Source organism: Tachyglossus aculeatus, chromosome 18, assembly GCF_015852505.1.
Source record: "Tachyglossus aculeatus isolate mTacAcu1 chromosome 18, mTacAcu1.pri, whole genome shotgun sequence".
Lineage (NCBI taxonomy): Eukaryota > Metazoa > Chordata > Mammalia > Monotremata > Tachyglossidae > Tachyglossus > Tachyglossus aculeatus.
This window is the reverse complement of record NC_052083.1, coordinates 31,349,196-31,365,934: the sequence shown is the minus strand read 5'-3', so window position 1 is coordinate 31,365,934 and position 16,739 is coordinate 31,349,196. Positions and strand designations below refer to the sequence as shown.

The 16,739-nt window shown below is 44.6% G+C and overlaps 1 protein-coding gene across 1 annotated transcript in view; it reads left to right on the top strand.

Annotated features, from left to right (window-relative positions):
• PDXK (pyridoxal kinase) overlaps window positions 1–5,618 on the top strand; it is a 39,182-nt gene extending 33,564 nt beyond the window's left edge. The window contains exons 10-11 of the mRNA XM_038759988.1: window positions 82–148; window positions 1,202–5,618. Coding sequence (XP_038615916.1) covers window positions 82–148; window positions 1,202–1,314 — 180 coding nt within the window. The 3' untranslated portion in view covers window positions 1,315–5,618. The remainder of the gene's footprint in view (window positions 1–81; window positions 149–1,201) is intronic.
• The last annotated feature ends 11,121 nt before the right edge of the window (window positions 5,619–16,739 follow it).

Below are 16,739 nucleotides of genomic sequence, written 5' to 3'. Positions count from 1 at the left end.
CCAGACGTTCAGGAGGGAAGCCTCTTGTGCAGGCAATAGAGACACATGTGGACTGAAAACGTCTTCCTTCCCCGATTGCAGGTGGCGTGTGAGAAGACCGTGTCAGCCATGCATCACGTTCTGCAGAGGACCATCGAAAGCGCCAAAGGTAAACCGCTCCATGGGGACATGTGCTTTTTCCTCTTCCTGACCCCACCGCCCCTCAGGAACAAGAGCTGTAAAATGAGGTGGGAGGATACAGCTCCCACAGTGGAAAGATGGTCAGTCTGGGTTGGGGTCCACTCTGGGTTTAATACGTCACCCAGTTTTAGATTGCCCCCAGGCCAGACGTGACTGACAGATTTTCTGTAAGTGGTGGATATCATATGACTTGCCCTGGTCAGTTACTTGGTCTTGGGTCCTGTCTGTCTGCAAACACAAAGTGTTGTGATGACAGTCAGTCAGTGGGAGTTACCGAGTGCTCACTGTGTGTGGGGCACTGCACCAAGCCCTTGGAAGAGTCCGGTAGAATAAGTAGACGTGATCGCTGACCTCCAGGAGCTTACAATATTAGGTCCAAATCAGTGGAGCCTCTGTGGTTTGGTGTCCAGCCCTTTCCTGTAGCAGAGGCAGATGGGAACAAGTAAGGAATGGCTCATTCCTGGCCAGGGCTCGTTCTCATCCCAGACTGGTCCAACAAGCCACTTGGGAAAAGGAGAAGCAGTGTGGTCTAGTAGACAGAGCAAGGACCTGGGGTCAAATCCTGCATTTGTCTGCTGTGTGAGCTCGGACAAGTCACTTCACTTCTCTGTGTCTCAGTTACCTCATCTGTAAAATGGGGATTAAGACTGTAAGCCCCAAGTGAGTCAGGGACTGGGTCCAGCCCGATTTGCTTGTATCCACCCCAGTGCTTAGTATGGTGCCTGGCACATAGTAAGTACTTAACAAATGCCACAATTAAGGAGCAGGGAAGCTGCTCTCCTGGTTTGGATTGTTAGCACTGAAAGTCTTCTCCTGGCCCCTGCCTTCCTTGGACTCAGCAGCGGTACAAAGCCAAGGGGGCTTTGCATTTCAGGGCACTTGACTACTTTTGACCCTCACTGGATTTGGTTGGGATGGTTTGGAGAGTTCAGAAGACTTGAGGGGTGAGAGAGGACAAAACATGAAATCATCTCTCCCCTGTTCTGCCTCTTCCAATTTGCATTTCAATTTGTTCTTTTAGCACAAGCTGGAAAAGGAAAGAAGCCCAGCCCAGCTGAACTGGAACTGAGAATGGTCCAAAGCAAAAAAGACATAGAAAACCCGGAGATCATAGTGAAAGCCACTGTTCTATAAAGGCTGTGAGAGGAGTGTGTATGTGTATGTGAGTGTGTGTGTGTGTGTGTGTGTGTGTGTGTGTGTCACCCAGTAACACACAATGTATTAATATCTTCCTTTTCTTTCTTGTTAAAATGTCATGTCTGCCCTAGGTCTGTGACTAAAACTCAAATATTATCTCTCTCATGAAATGGTTTCCCGCATCAGCACAGTTCTGCTGGAATGAGGATAGGTGCTGGGGTAGGTGCTGCTTAGCATTGATTGAAAACAAACAAAAATCCTCACATTTGAAAAAAGAAAAGCTGACTCAGTACTGTCACTGAGACTACTAGTTATCAAGATGCCCCCCCCAGCCCAGTTCACTTGACCTCTTTACTACCTTAGGATTTCAGACAGTTCTCAGATCTCATCCCAACACCCTTCATTGGCTCTACTGAAATGAATAAAAAAAACCCCACAGAGCACCAAGTTAGATTGGACAATTTCAGCTGTTGGGAGGAAATGGACCAGTATGATATTTGATCTCATGCAGAGCCAATGGGGTTGACTCCCTTACCCATTATGATGGTTAACTGAGAGACTTAGTTTCTTGATAAGTGAGAAACTCAGTGGGTTAAAATTGCTCTGCCACTGAGGGGGTCTCCTGGAGACTTTAAGCATTCTGTTTGGGATAAACCTTTTGGATTTTGTTATTTGCCCCCCTGTTTCTGCAGAAGACATCAAAGCATCCTTTTCCTGGATGGGCTACTTATTTGGTGCCTGGACACCATAAATATTCCCTCTTCCTCCAGTCCTAGAGGAAAAGAAGCTAAATATTTTTAGCCTAGGGCTGTTGGAAGCAAACCATCTAAGTCCCTGATTCTTCACAGACATTTTACCGAAAAGCCTCATCCGAGAAGAGGTTGTAGGGGTCAACATTGAGGCCTTGAGCATCTTTATCAGGAATCTGATGATGTGAAGTCAGCTGGACCCTTTATCATTGATGGGGCTTTGGGCAGTGCTAAGAGCAAAGTGACATTCCTGGTTAGCCCAAATGGATGTAAAACACTAACACTTCAAGGAAGTGTTCTGTGCAAATGCTTTTAACTAGAGATTCTGATTTTAACTATGGAAGGCAGTGGTGGTGAAACCCCAATCTTGCTTGGATTTCCAATTTGGGGGTATTTATAGTGTTTCCTTAATACTGGAGGCACTGGTAGAGCACAGGGAAATCACAGTGTCTGTGGGGAAGTAGAGACAGGCCCAGTGACCAGATACATATAAAATCTAGGCCCCACTGAGCCCAGAGAGGATGATGGGGCTCTGTCCACACTGTCTCCACCTCCCCCTATCCCCCCAGCTCTGGGCATTACTGGCAGCAACATGCTTAAAAAAATATAACAATAGCAATAAGCCCTTGGTGTTTGGAGCACTTTTATTCCCAAAGCACTCTCACAGAACGTATCTCACGGTGGTCCCAACGACAGCTTGGTGAGGTAAGAAGAAAGGCAGGTATTATCCCCATTTTGCAGTTTAGAAACTGAGGCTCAGGGAGGTCAAGTGACTTGCCCAAGGTCACCCAGATGGCTGATGGCAGAGCTGGGACTTGAACCCAGGCCCTCTGGCTTCCAGACTGACATTTTTCTGCTTCACAGGGGAGGCCCTGGAAAGGAGCCTGGGAGGGGGATGAGTGCAGGGTGCTATGGGGCAGCCCGGCCTTTTGTGACCCTTCCAAGAAGTGGAGGCTCAAATAGGGCCATTGCACATCACCTGCTCCTCGTATTGAGGTGCTGTCCAAGCTCTCGATTGCCGCCTCTTCTCCTTGCTTCCTCCTGCCCATTCTGTCCCATGGGACGTCACCTACCTGGTTTCTTGACTTGTTTTTAGTAATTGCTCTTCCCTTGCCCCCAGTGGAATGGGACAAGGTGGTACAATAGGATATAGGGTCTGTGTTCCAAATCGAGCAAGTTTCCTCTGAGACTGTGCTCCCCTGGAGGTGTGGGACTCCCGTTGGCATCCATGGCTCTGCCCCCAAAAGCAGTCTGCTTGAAATCTCCTTCCCACTTGGTGAGGCCTGAGCCAGGAAGGATATTATTTGAAAAGCTCTCCCCTGCTCAATTCCTGCTACAGTAGGTACTGGCTGCCCCTCCGCTTGCTTAGAGTGACCCACTGTCCAGCTGGGTCAAACTGGGGAGTTTGGGGCTTTATGTGCATCGCCAATATCAGGTGAGAAATAAGCAGCAGAGTCCTGCCAGTTCCAACCATCCTTGGAGTCTGGGAAAGAGGGGTCAAATCCTTTTGACCCCTCTCACCTTTATACGCTGCCACATCAGATGTCACTCATGAGCTGTGCTGCTAGAATAGAGCCTGAGAGCTGACCGTAACATGCTGTCCTTCCACGTGGTCTTTCCGGAATGACTCATTTCATGATTAATTACGTTATTTGAACCCTGAAGCAGAGGGAATTTCTACTACTCAAAACATACCATTCTCATGTTTAAATTTTCATTTCACTTTTTTTTTTTTTTTGGTAAAATCACTTGGCGTTTCGTTGATGGGTGCCTCCAGTGGCTTTCTAGAGGTTTTTGCTCCAGTAAGGCCTAAGGCCACAAAGCTGTCGATTCCATTTCAAGGCAAGTAATCCAGTGTCCTAGAATTGAGGTGACAGATTCAGGAGGTTTTTCTGCCCTGTATAGCTAGAAGCGATATACGTTCCTTGCGACGCAAGAGAGGGGAGATGACATGCTTCTTGCCATCCTGGATTACTTGTTAAAATGTTCCTGTCACTTGCAAACCCGCCCCAGAGATGCTGTGTTTCCACTACAGACTCAAGAGCCCAGAGGAACACTGATCTTCATTGGTGAAGTCTGGGTCTTTTATGGAGCTGTTAGGTGGAAACATTGGGCCCATCAAATAGAATCGGGCAAAATAGAACATTTGGGTTGTAATGGTGAAACCAGACGTCTTTAGAAAATGAAAGGGTTAGCTTCCCAATTCAGATACAGTAGCTCATACGGCACTGTAACATTGAAGGGACATTTGAGAGATACGTTAATACGATTATTTCATGCAACATTATCCTTTTGGGTGAATATTCTCCTGGTAGGAGCGCCCTTTTTAGTTAGCTTAGGCTCCAAAGAAAATGGGTGCACATTTGTCAGTCCTGCACCAAATCTAATATATACATATATAGTTAACAAGACCAGTTTACCCTTTTAATCCCTTCTGGTGGTAATCCCAACCAAATTGTGGCTGTCAAAACCTCTTGTAAATCCTCCCATCTCTTGCCACTGCTTTATATTTAGGAAACCACCCTGTCATTCAGATGTAGGAAATGAGGATTGCATGTCAGGTCTCATTTTAAAATGCTTGCATTGCCTCTTAGAGGAAAAAAAAAAAGCAATTAAACTAAGCAAATGAATATGATTCCCAATTGCAAAGATCTTCATTTCTTCGCACAGAGCTTGACATTCAAGATGATTGCCCAGCAATAATTATAGCCCCTACGGGAAAAACACAAAAGGATGTGTTGAAATATCCTGACTTTTATGTAGCTTATTATATAGTTGTAGGAGGCTTTGGGGAAATTCTGAACACTTTTATTTTCTAATACGGAGCTACCAAAAGGCTGTTCTTTTTAGCTTGGATCATTTATTTGGGAAGTATACCTACAGTCACCTAGCAATGATGGAACGGTGCAATCTCTCTCTAAATACGCAGCTCGTGAAATTGAATGTCATCAGTAGCACTGTTGAACAGCTCGTGGGAGAGTGTGCCCAACAGCCACAATAGTCAGTTTACCTCAGTTTTTGGTTATGGGGTCCAGGAAGATGCCAACAGAGACCTGACTTTTATTACAAGAAGGGATAAATGAAGCAGGCCAGATCACTTCTAGGCCTTGGTTTTATATTCAGAATCTGTCGGCACTGTTTGGGGCCTCATTTTCTCAGTCCTTCCTCGGGCCAGCTAGTTCCCAATTTTAGCTTAAGGAAAGCTAACGAAGTGTGGCCCTTTTGAGATTAGCTTATTTTCATCTATTATCTGGCTCTACTCTGATTGTACTAGTCTATTTTAATTTGCTCTATGTGTCGAGAAACGTTGTAAAAATGATCTATGTTTAACATACTGTGCTTAAAAAATTGAGCCTATTTTTAAGGATGTTGATGATTTCAGAATAGACCAAACTTGGGTTGATTGCACTGACACAGAAAAGTGGGTTTAGGGTTTTCTTAGTGTGGGGTGGAGGAGGCAGAGGGCAGCCTACACTGTGATGCCTGAAGTGCCCTGATGTAAAAAGAATGAATTTATGATTGGAAAATAAATACATATATTTATTAGCATTTTAGGCTTGTTTTATGAGACTCGTTCTTTGAAGACCTGCATCCAGCAAAGGCTCCTTGAGGGCAGGGACCATGCCTACCAACTCTTGTATTATATTCTCCCGAGTGCTTAGTACAGTGCTGCACACACACAGCGAGCGCTCAGTAGATGCCATTGATGGAAGCCAGTTGTGGAGAGAGCAGTTGAGGACCGAGAGGAGACCGGCTCTGTGAGTCAAGGGGAGGAGTGGGAGGCTTCTGGATTTGCTTGTTGCAGGTGGAAGTGATAGGATGTCATTCTGCATTTCCATCTTGTGCTTTTCTTTTCAATTCCACAACACTTTTGAGTTAAATCCACCTCAAATGCAAGCTGGGTTACATCCATTTGGGATTGCACCGAGACCGGAGGTCAGGGGCTGCAGACATTTTTTTACTGGTCCAGCGCAGTAGTAGGAATAGTACTTACTACTACTACTACTAGATGTTGTTCTCTGGACAAGATGTTTGGGAGGAACAGAATCAAGATGTGACCCCGTTCCCTACCCATGAGGAGCTCACTACACTATCGGGGGAGACAGACATGAAAAGAGTTGCAGGTGTACCAAAATAAATAATTGAGTAGACGCAGGTGTGGAATTGGTGTGTTCATGAGTCCCCTGAAAGACAACCCCTCTGCTCTTTCGGAAGTTATCTGGGGCAGTGGGCGGTTCTGGGCCACCAAATGAAATGGGGGTTCAGCCGAGCAGGGGAGCGATCTCTTACCAACAAAACTGAACGCTGGACAGTCAGAAACCAGCTTCAACTTAGTGACGGTTTCTGGAACCAGATGCCGAATCTCCAATCGGTCAGAAGAAAGTGTTTCGGTGGCGTTGGGTCACTGGTCCAAAGTCCTGATGTCAGCTCCTTGTGGAGAGGGATCTATCACCTCTATTTTACTATACTATCCCAAGAAACAGCAGTACTTCAGGAGAGGAAGCTTGTGCCCAGATCCCAGTTGCCTGCTAGCTCTTCGTTTGGCAAGAAGTGGCCACGGAAGCCATTTGCCCCAGACAGGTCAAAGCAGATTTCTACCGCCCTGCAACTGCACCACATACTGATGACTGCATCACCTGTTGTTAGGATGGGATCATGGGATGGGACGCCCCTTCCCCAATCCCCCCAGGTACGGCATTTTCCCATACATGGCAGCGAAGACTTGGCCTCTATGCATCCAAACATTTGCATAGAGCCCAATGCATACAGTGGCTGAAGACATCAGATTAGTAGAAGAGCAAAGATCCTGACCAAAGAAGGGCCACCCTCCACCGATCAACTTTGATCTTGGAAGAAATTGGCTTTTCACTATGGTTCCTACACAGTATTTAGATGGTTTTTGTGGACAAAGGCACTCTAATTCTCCATTGCTAAATATGAATCAAGGGAAATCTGGGGAGAAGTGCGTATCTATAATTCAGTCTCCGTCTTAGCTGTGTAATTCCCATCACCGCCAACCCGGAAATCAATCCCTCGCAAAGGCTCATGCTGTGGTCCACCAGGGCCCAATGGTGCCAAGTCCTCCAGCTGATAAGGATGAAAAATAATATTAGCCCATGATGGAGGGGGAGCAGTCAAACAGGAATGCTGATATGCTGATAACTGTGCCATGATGTTCCCCTTGAAATTAGACGTTTGCTTACACATTGCCTTGGTACTACTTAGAAAAGTGTACGTAGATGAGAATGTTACCTAAGTACTGTGTATGTGTGTGTGTGTATGTCTGTGTGTCACGTATGTGCGTTCTAAATGTTGAACTTTCCTTTTGGGGGCTAGATGCAAACTTTGGGGGCTGGTTGTGCAGGCCTTCTGAAAGCAAGAAGAGTGTTTTGATGAATTCCTCTATTTTTTATAGACAGCACTGTGGTTTCAGACCCCAGCCACACTGTGTTCTGCCTCTTCCAAAGGAGTAAAATAGTGCGGGAAGAGGTAAAACAGTGGCTATGATATGGCAGGGATAGTATTACCCCACCAGCCCTGGATAGGTGAAAAAGAAAATGCCTTTTTAAGTAATATTTTTTTAGTTTGTAAATATTTGTCTGTTTAAATCGCACTTTCTATGTACTTGATATCTGTGCGGTACTGTACTTCGCAGTGAATAGATGGATAAATTCCATGTTTTCCTCTTTCAGCAGTGCTCTACAAGGAACACGCAATAGAGTGATAGTTTTTATGCCATCACACTTGGTCCTGTATAGTGGTTGTGTTTATTTCTATTGAAAATTGTGGGCTTTTATAGTGCTTGTGTATTTTCTGGTTGGCCCGTATTTGTACGTTCTTATTGCAGAATGGTTCCTATGCTGAAGTATACAAAGATGTTATAGTAGATCTACTAGAGAAGATCAATAGATATTATGCAATGTACTTTTGCCTCACTACACATTTTGTGCACACGAATAACATACGTTCATTTTTTTGAGACGAACAAGGAGTTTTGAAGAATGAGTCTTCTGTAGATACATGATCTATATTAGAAGGAATGAGTTTTTTTTTAATGTGAATGAAAAGTGTGTTTTGTCTTTAAATTGAAACTCTTTCTGCAGAGTCAGAAAAGCAATCGTAATTAGTAGCCTAGGGTTTTATTTCCAGCTCATCTTCCCTCCAGATGTTGTTAGATCACTGACTTACACCCGTATGCACCTCAGAATCCCCGGGTGTTAAATAGGAATCAGACCACTGGTGCCTGTGGGTGGGTGGAAGCCAGACTGGCAAATAGGCACACAAATGTCTCAGTTCCCCCCAAAACTTAGCCACCCATTCTCTCCTTTTCCACTTCAGGTATGGATAGTAAAAGGAGTGAGTTGTACTTATCTGAAGAGTTCACAAGCTACTTGTAAGGAGCATTAGTATTTATTGAGTACCCAATCGGGAGCAATGCACCGTACTTGAGCACTTGGGAGTACCAAACCAAGAAGTGACACATTCCTGCCCACGAAGGACTTATGCTCTAAGGAAACTACTGAAGGAAAGAGTTCTGTAAATAAGAAGTAAATTGGCATTGTTCTCTGCAGAGGTTCCAGACTGGTCCACAGAGCTGGGGGAGAGGGTGTTACTGTTTGGAGTTGGAAGGTGGTTAGGTTGGGTCAGTTTCAAAAGTTTGGTTCCCTTTTAGCAAGATCTAGCTTTGGCCTCCCATACCTCTCTCCCCTGGACACCTCACCCAGGCCTCACCTCTGTGACCCCTCTTCCTTCTAGCTGAGTAGTGCCCCAGAATGTATAAGACCCCAAAATATTGCTTGGATCACACTTGTGGAAGATACTTTGGCCTCCAATGTTGTTGGAGTGTCAGGGCGCACTGAAGAGACAGTGTGAAGCTGATGATGCTGAAGAAATAGGCTATGAGACACCGTATCATCATCATCATCATCAATCGTATTTATTGCGCGCTTACTGCGTGCAGAGCACTGTACTAAGCGCTTGGGAAGTACAAGTTTGCAACATACAGGGACGGTCCCTACCCAACAGTGGGCTCACAGTCTAGAAGGGGGAGACAGAGAACAAAACAAAACATATTAACAAAATAAAATAAATAGAATAGATATGTACAAGTAAAATAGAGTAATAAATACGTACAAACATATATACATATATACAGGTGCTGTGGGGTAGGGAAGGAGGTAATGTGGGGGGAAAGGAGGTAAGGCAGGGGGCCACCCTCCGCCCAGCACAGCAGCAGAAGCACATTGCTGAAGCTGGCTCTAGGTTATCTTCAATGACCCCAGAAAGGGGTCAGAGGTCCAATTATGTGGATAAACGAGCTGCCGAGTGGGCACCCCGCAGCCTGATGAGACTGCCGCTTGAAACCTGTCTTGAGGCTGGGTGAGGTCCAAGGGTTGGGTCCAGGGAAGGACAACAGTTGGACCGGCCCAGACTGTGGTCCCGGTTTGGCTGCAAAAATTGCCTAGTTGGGTTTGGGTTTCAATCAATCAGTCAAATCATATTTATTGAGAGCTTACTGTGTGCAGAGCATTATACTAAGTGCTTGGGAAATACGATATAACAGTATAAGAGAGTTGGAAGACACGGTTCCCGCCCACAACGAGCTTACAGTCTACAGGGAGCTTACAGTTTCCTCATCTGTAAAAAGGGGTTGAAATACCTTTTCTCTCGTTCCCAAAGATTGTGAACTCCATGTGGAACAGGGACTGTGTCCCCCAGGCTTACCCCAGTGCTCGGCAAATACTACAGTTATTGGCTCTGGTGCCCTTGCATGCTTCCAGGTGCCCTGGGCAGTCACTCACGAGCAGGTTGCTCCAGAAGATGGAAAGTCTCAGTATTCTATAAAGTTAATATATTTGGAATCGGGCTCAGCTGGCCTCGGACCTGGCTCGGTTCAGGCAGGCCCAAGCCGGGCCCAAAGTCTCCAGCTGGTATCCGGTCCGGGGCTGTACCAGATGGCAGCCAGTGACACCTGTCCCCGCCCCCTCCCCCCCTCCCCTCCACCCATTTTCCAGTTTACACCTACCTGAATATCCTGATGTCCCCTTGGAGATGACGAAATTGACATGGCCTGTAGACAGTGCTGTTGACTACAGTAGAGCGGGGCAATACCTGGGATGGGTGAACAAAGATATTGCAGAGGAAAGTTGAGACACTTTCTCCACTGGGAGACGATGGCACTACACAGTTCCATATTTAATCTTGCTAGTTCTGTACACCCCAGCCTATTACCCCAGCACTAACATTCATCCTTACCCGAGAGGGATGAGTGGAAAGAGATTTCTGAATGAGGACCTAAATTTCAAAAATTCCCTCAGCAAAATAATCTGAATGCTTTCAGACGGCTTTTGTCTGGACTTATAACTGCGGAATAACCCAGGAATATGTTACTCAGGCATTCCATTTGTGGAATTAACTGGGGCTGGGTATTCCAGAGTAACTGATTTGATCAACACCCCCACAGGACTTCCACTGGAGGCAGAGGCTGTTGGGTCGAGGCCCCCAAAACCAGGTTAGAACAAGGGCCGTATTGCATATCTACACTTGATAACTAAAGCAGAAAGCCAGCATTGCAAGGAATGCCAAGGCATTTAACCTATCAGTGGAAGAAAGCTTCATTCAAAAGCATATAAGATGTAGCCAGGATCCAGTTAGGAGGTTCGAGAATATAAAGTGGAGAGACTTAAGGGAACCTGAGAGATCAGGGAAAACAGTGTAGGATTCAGAGCAGCCGGAGCTCATGTAAGAGAATATTTCACACTTGTAGGTTATATCTGTGGTGAGATTATCTCATTGAAATTTAGGATGCCACAGAGTCACAAAAAATAAAGACCAGGATGGTCCCTTGGTGAATGCCTGGGAAATATCACTGGGCTATGATGTCCACAAATAAATAGTGTTTTTATGTGCTAAATGAAGTCACTGCATTTTTTATGGTATTTGCTAAGTGCTTACAGTGTGCCAGTCCCTGTACTAAGCACTGGGGTAGATACAAGCTCAATCAGGTTGAACACAGCCCATGTCAATCAATCAATCAATCAATCGTATTTGAGCGCTTACTGTGTGCAGAGCACTGTACTAAGCGCTTGGGAAGTACAAGCTGGCAACATATAGAGACAGTCCCTACCCAACAGCGGGCTCACAGTCTAGAAGGGGGAGACAGACAACAAAACCAAACATACTAACAAAATAAAATAAATAGAATAGATAGGTACAAGTAAAATAAATAGAGTAGTAAGTAAAATAAACAGAGTAATAAATAGAGTAATAAATAAGAGTAATAGAGTAATAATAGCCCCATGTCGTACATGGGGCTCCCAGTCTTAATCCCCATTTTACAGATGAGGAAACTGAGGCACAGAGACGTTAAGTGGCTTGCCCAAGGTCACGCAGCAGGCAAGTAGCAGAGGCAGAATTAGAACCCAGGTCCTTCTGACTCCCAGGGTTATGTTCTGTTCATTATACCACACTGCTTATCTAGTGCATTCAGTATGTAAAAGCAGTTCTTGCAACACAATATTTTCCTATATTCATGTGAATCTGACGTATGCATGTCTAACTGTATGAAAATAAGATTGGAATATTATTTTAATCCTGAATTGGGTTAGTGGAATAGATCATCATGACCTAGGAGTTTGCAAGCAACAATGACACCATTGATTTTGTTGATTTTAAACGTGGTTTTTATGTTCTGGAATATAAGCGTTAAACAGGTGATTAAATAATGATTTTGATAGTGATGACTAGCTTTAAAAAAAAGTTGTTGACTGAACAAATGTTCAACTCTTATTTTGTCACTGGAAGTACAAAGGAAAGTGCATTGTGTCCCTGACCCTTTGGGTACGTTTTTAATTTACTAAATAATCGCCTAATCTTAAACTTGAAATATTGAACATTTAGTAGTATTTCTGAAGGATAATTTCACAACAGGAAGCCAAAAGTAGGACTAAAGCACTGCCTGGAAACCAAATTAGTTCAGAACCGGGAACCTCAATCCATTGAGTTCCTTTTTCTAACTGATTGCCAAAGTTTCTGTAAGAGGATGACATTTTTGGAAACAAAGCACATTTAATTTCACTGTTACTGCTGCCTAGAAAAAATAAATGTTTTTTTGTAAAAGGCAGGTATTGTTTCCTTAACCAACTGAAGATTACATCAATTTGTACTGTAATGTTTGTATGTGTGTGAAAACAATTATATATTATATAGGTGTTCTGTTTTGTGAAAGTCATAACTACTTCTTATGAAGAAAATACAGTATGCAAATAAATATTTTCATGGTGTTTCAGTGAAATGCAATTTTTTTTTCCAATAAATGATTTCTCTTCTTAAATATTCTGGCTAGTCTGTTGAATCAATTTGTTGAATTTTTAGATTCAGTCCAGAAGTTTAGTATATAGCTGACCAACATAATCAAGGCAGTCTTTATTGCTAACTGGGTTGCTTAACTCCATTCTTAATCAAGTTTAGTATATAGCTGATCAACATAATCAAGGCAGTCTTTATTGCTAACTGGGTTGCTTAACTCCATCCTTAATAAATCTGACTAAAGAATATAAAATTCTCTTATAATTTTTCGAGAAGCTTCATGGCCTAGTGGTTAGGGCTGGGAGTCAGAAGGACCTGGGTTCTAATGCCGGCTCTGCCACTTGTTTGCTGTGTGACCTCCGCAACATTGCCAAGATCCGCCCTTTCCTCTCCAACCAAACCGCTACCCTGCTAATTCAAGCTCTCATCCTATCCCGTCTGGACTACTGCACTAGCCTTCTCTCTGATCTCCCATCCTCGTGTCTCTCTCCACTTCAATCCATACTTCATGCTGCTGCCCGGATTATCTTTGTCCAGAAACGCTCTGGACATATTACTCCCCTCCTCAAAAACCTCCAATGGCTACCGATCAATCTGCGCATCAAGCAGAAACTCCTCACCCTGGGCTTCAAGGCTCTCCATCACCTCGCCCCCTCCTACCTCACCTCCCTTCTCTCCTTCTACTGCCCAGCCCGCACCCTCCGCTCCTCCACCACTAATCTCCTCACTGTACCTCGCTCTCGCCTGTCCCGCCATCGACCCCCGGCCCACGTCATCCCCCGGGCCTGGAATGCCCTCCCTCTGCCCATCCGCCAAGCTAGCTCTCTTCCTCCCTTCAAGGCCCTGCTGAGAGCTCACCTCCTCCAGGAGGCCTTCCCAGACTGAGCCCCTTCTTTCCTCTCCCCCTCGTCCCCCTCTCCATCCTCCCGTCTTACCTCCTTCCCTTCCCCACAGCACCTGTATATATGTATATATGGTTGTACATATTTATTACTCTATCTATTTATTTATTTATTTTACTTGTACATTTCTATCCTACTTATTTTATTTTGTTGGTATGTTTGGTTCTGTTCTCTGTCTCCCCCTTTTAGACTGTGAGCCCACTGTTGGGTAGGGACTGTCTCTATGTGATGCCAATTTGTACTTCCCAAGCGCTTAGTACAGTGCTCTGCACATAGTAAGCGCTCAATAAATACGATTGATTGATTGATTGATTGACCTTGGGCAAGTCGCTTTGTCTCAGTTACCTAATCTGTAAATTGGGGATTACGACCATGAGCCCTATGTGGGGCAGGGACTGTGTCCATCCTGATTAGCTGGTATCTACCCCAGGTCTTAGTAAGACCTGGCACATAGTAAGCGGCTAAAAAACATTTTTTAAAAACATGAAAAATTATTTAAAAAATACATTAGGGATAGTTCTTTAGCATGGACTGTAGCCGCAACATACACAAGGATACACCCCTTGTAGACACAAACAAAACATACATGCCAATGGACTCAATCACTTGTTGGACAAGCAGATTAAGGCAAACTAAAGCCCCTTAATATCTTCCAACTTAATGTATATCAATCAATTGTATTTATTGAGCGCTTACTGTGTGCAGAGCACTGTACTAAGCACTGTATATGAAATCTGGACAGGCAGACAAAAAATTATCCACGGGCATACAATCCTGCTGCATACCATATGCCCAAGGAAAACTATAAGCGCTATTATAAGCAATCATGACCTTTGTGACTTTGACAGAAGGGAAAGGGATCGGATTTTAGGGGGAAACAGAAGCAGAAATGGGTCAGAGATAGATGGCTTGGAAGGAGGCAGAGATTGTAAGCTCCCTGAGGGCAGGAATCGTGTTTGCCTACTTCATTCATTCAAACGGATTTATTGAGCACTTACTGTGTGCAGAGCACTGTGCTAGGCGCTTGGAAAGTACAATTCGGCAACAGAGACGATCCCTACCCAACAACTGGCTCACAGTCACCAACAGTCCAGTGTTCTGCGCACAGTACCACTGATTCATTACTTCATCATCATCATCATCATCATCAATCGTATTTATTGAGCGCTTACTATGTGCAGAGCACTGTACTAAGTGCTTGGGAAGTACAAATTAGCGCTTGGGAAGTACAAATTAATAATAATAATAATGGCATTTGTTAAGTGCTTACTATGTGGAAAGCACTGCTCTAAGCGCTGGGGAGGATACAAGGTAATTCATTCAATCATTTATTGAGCGTATTTATTGATAAATAATGTATTTATTATCTATTATTCAACAGGTGGTCGAATCCCGGCTCCACCACTTGTCAGCTGTGTGACCCTGGGCAAGTCACTTAACTTCCCTGAGCCTCAGTTCCCTCATCTGTAAAATGGGGATTAAGACTGTGAGCCCCATGTAGGACAACCTGATCACCTTGTATCGCCCCCAGCTCTTTGAACAATGCTTTGCACATAGTAAGTGCTTAACAAATGCCATTATTATTACTATTATTCAATCGTACTATTATTATGAGAAGCAGCGTGGCTCAGTGGAAAGAGCCCGGGCTTTGAAGTCAGGGGTCAGGGCTTCAAATCCCGGCTTCGCCAATTGTCAGTTGTGTGACTCTGGGCAAGTCACTTGACTTCTCTGGGCCTCAGTTCCCTCACCTGTAAAATGGGGATGAAGACTGTGAGCCCCACATGGGACAACCTGATCACCTTGTATTCCCCCCAGCGCTTAGAACAGTGCTTAGCACATAGTAAGCGCTTAACAAATACCATCATTATTATTATTCTCTGGGTCTCAGTTCCCTCATCTGTAAAATGGGGATGAAGACTGTGAGCCCCACGTGGGACAACCTGATCACCTTGTATTCCTCCCAGCGCTTAGAACGGTGCTTTGTACCTAGTAAGTGCTTAACAAATATGTACAAGTAAAATAAATAGAGTAATAAATATGCACAAACATATATACATATATACAGGTGCTGTGGGGAAGGGAAGGAGGTAAGACGAGGGGGCTGGAGAGGGGGACGAGGGGGAGAGGAAGCCTTCTATGGCGGGGGCATTTGTCATTTTTCCAGTCTGATTCATTCATTCAATCGTATTTATTGAGCGCTTACTGTGTGCGGGGCACTGGACTAAGCGCTTGGGAAGTACAAGGTGGCAACATATAGAGAGACAGTCCCTACTCAACAGTGGCCTCACAGTCTAAAAGGGGGGAGACAGAGAACAAAACCAAACATACTAATAAAATAAAATAAATAGAATAGATATGTACAAGTAAAATAAATAGAGTAATAAATATGTACAAACATATATACATATATACAGGTGCTGTGGGGAAGGGAAGGAGGTAAGACGAGGGGGATGGAGAGGGGGACGAGGGGGAGAGGAAGCCTTCTATGGCGGGGGCATTTGTCATTTTTCCAGTCTGATTCATTCATTCAATCGTATTTATTGAGCGCTTACTGTGTGCGGGGCACTGGACTAAGCGCTTGGGAAGTACAAGGTGGCAACATATAGAGACAGTCCCTACTCAACAGTGGGCTCACAGTCTAAAAGGGGGAGACGGAGAACAAAACCAAACATACTAACAAAATAAAATAGAATAGATATGTACGAGTAAAATAAATAAATAATATGTACAAACATATATATATATATATATACAGGTGCTGTGGGGAAGGGAAGGAGGTAAGACGAGGGGGATGGAGAGCGGGACGAGGGGGAGGGGAAGCCTTCTATGGCGGGGGCATTTGTCATTTTTCCAGTCTGATTCATTCATTCAATCGTACTTATTGAGCGCTTACTGTGTGCGGGGCACTGGACTAAGCGCTTGGGAAGTACAAGGTAGCAATCAATCAATCGTATTTATTGAGCGCTTACTGTGTGCGGAGCACTGTACTAAGCGCTTGGGAAGTATAAGTTGGCAACGTATAGAGACAGTCCCTACCCAACAGTGGGCTCACAGTCTAAAAGGGGGAGACGGAGAACAAAACCAAACCTACTAACAAAATAAAATAAATAGAATAGATATGTACAAGTAAAATAAATAATATGTACAAACATATATACATATCTATACAGGTGCTGTGGGGAAGGGAAGGAGGTAAGACGAGGGGGCTGGAGAGGGGGACGAGGGGGAGAGGAAGCCTTCTATGGCGGGGCCATTTGTCATTTTTCCAGTCTGATTCATTCATTCAATCGTACTTATTGAGCGCTTACTGTGTGCGGGGCACTGGACTAAGCGCTTGGGAAGTACAAGGTGGCAATCTATCAATCAATCGTATTTATTGAGCGCTTACTGTGTGCGGAGCACTGTCCTAAGCGCTTGGGGAGTACAAGTTGGCAACGTATAGAGGCAGCCCCTTCCCAACAGT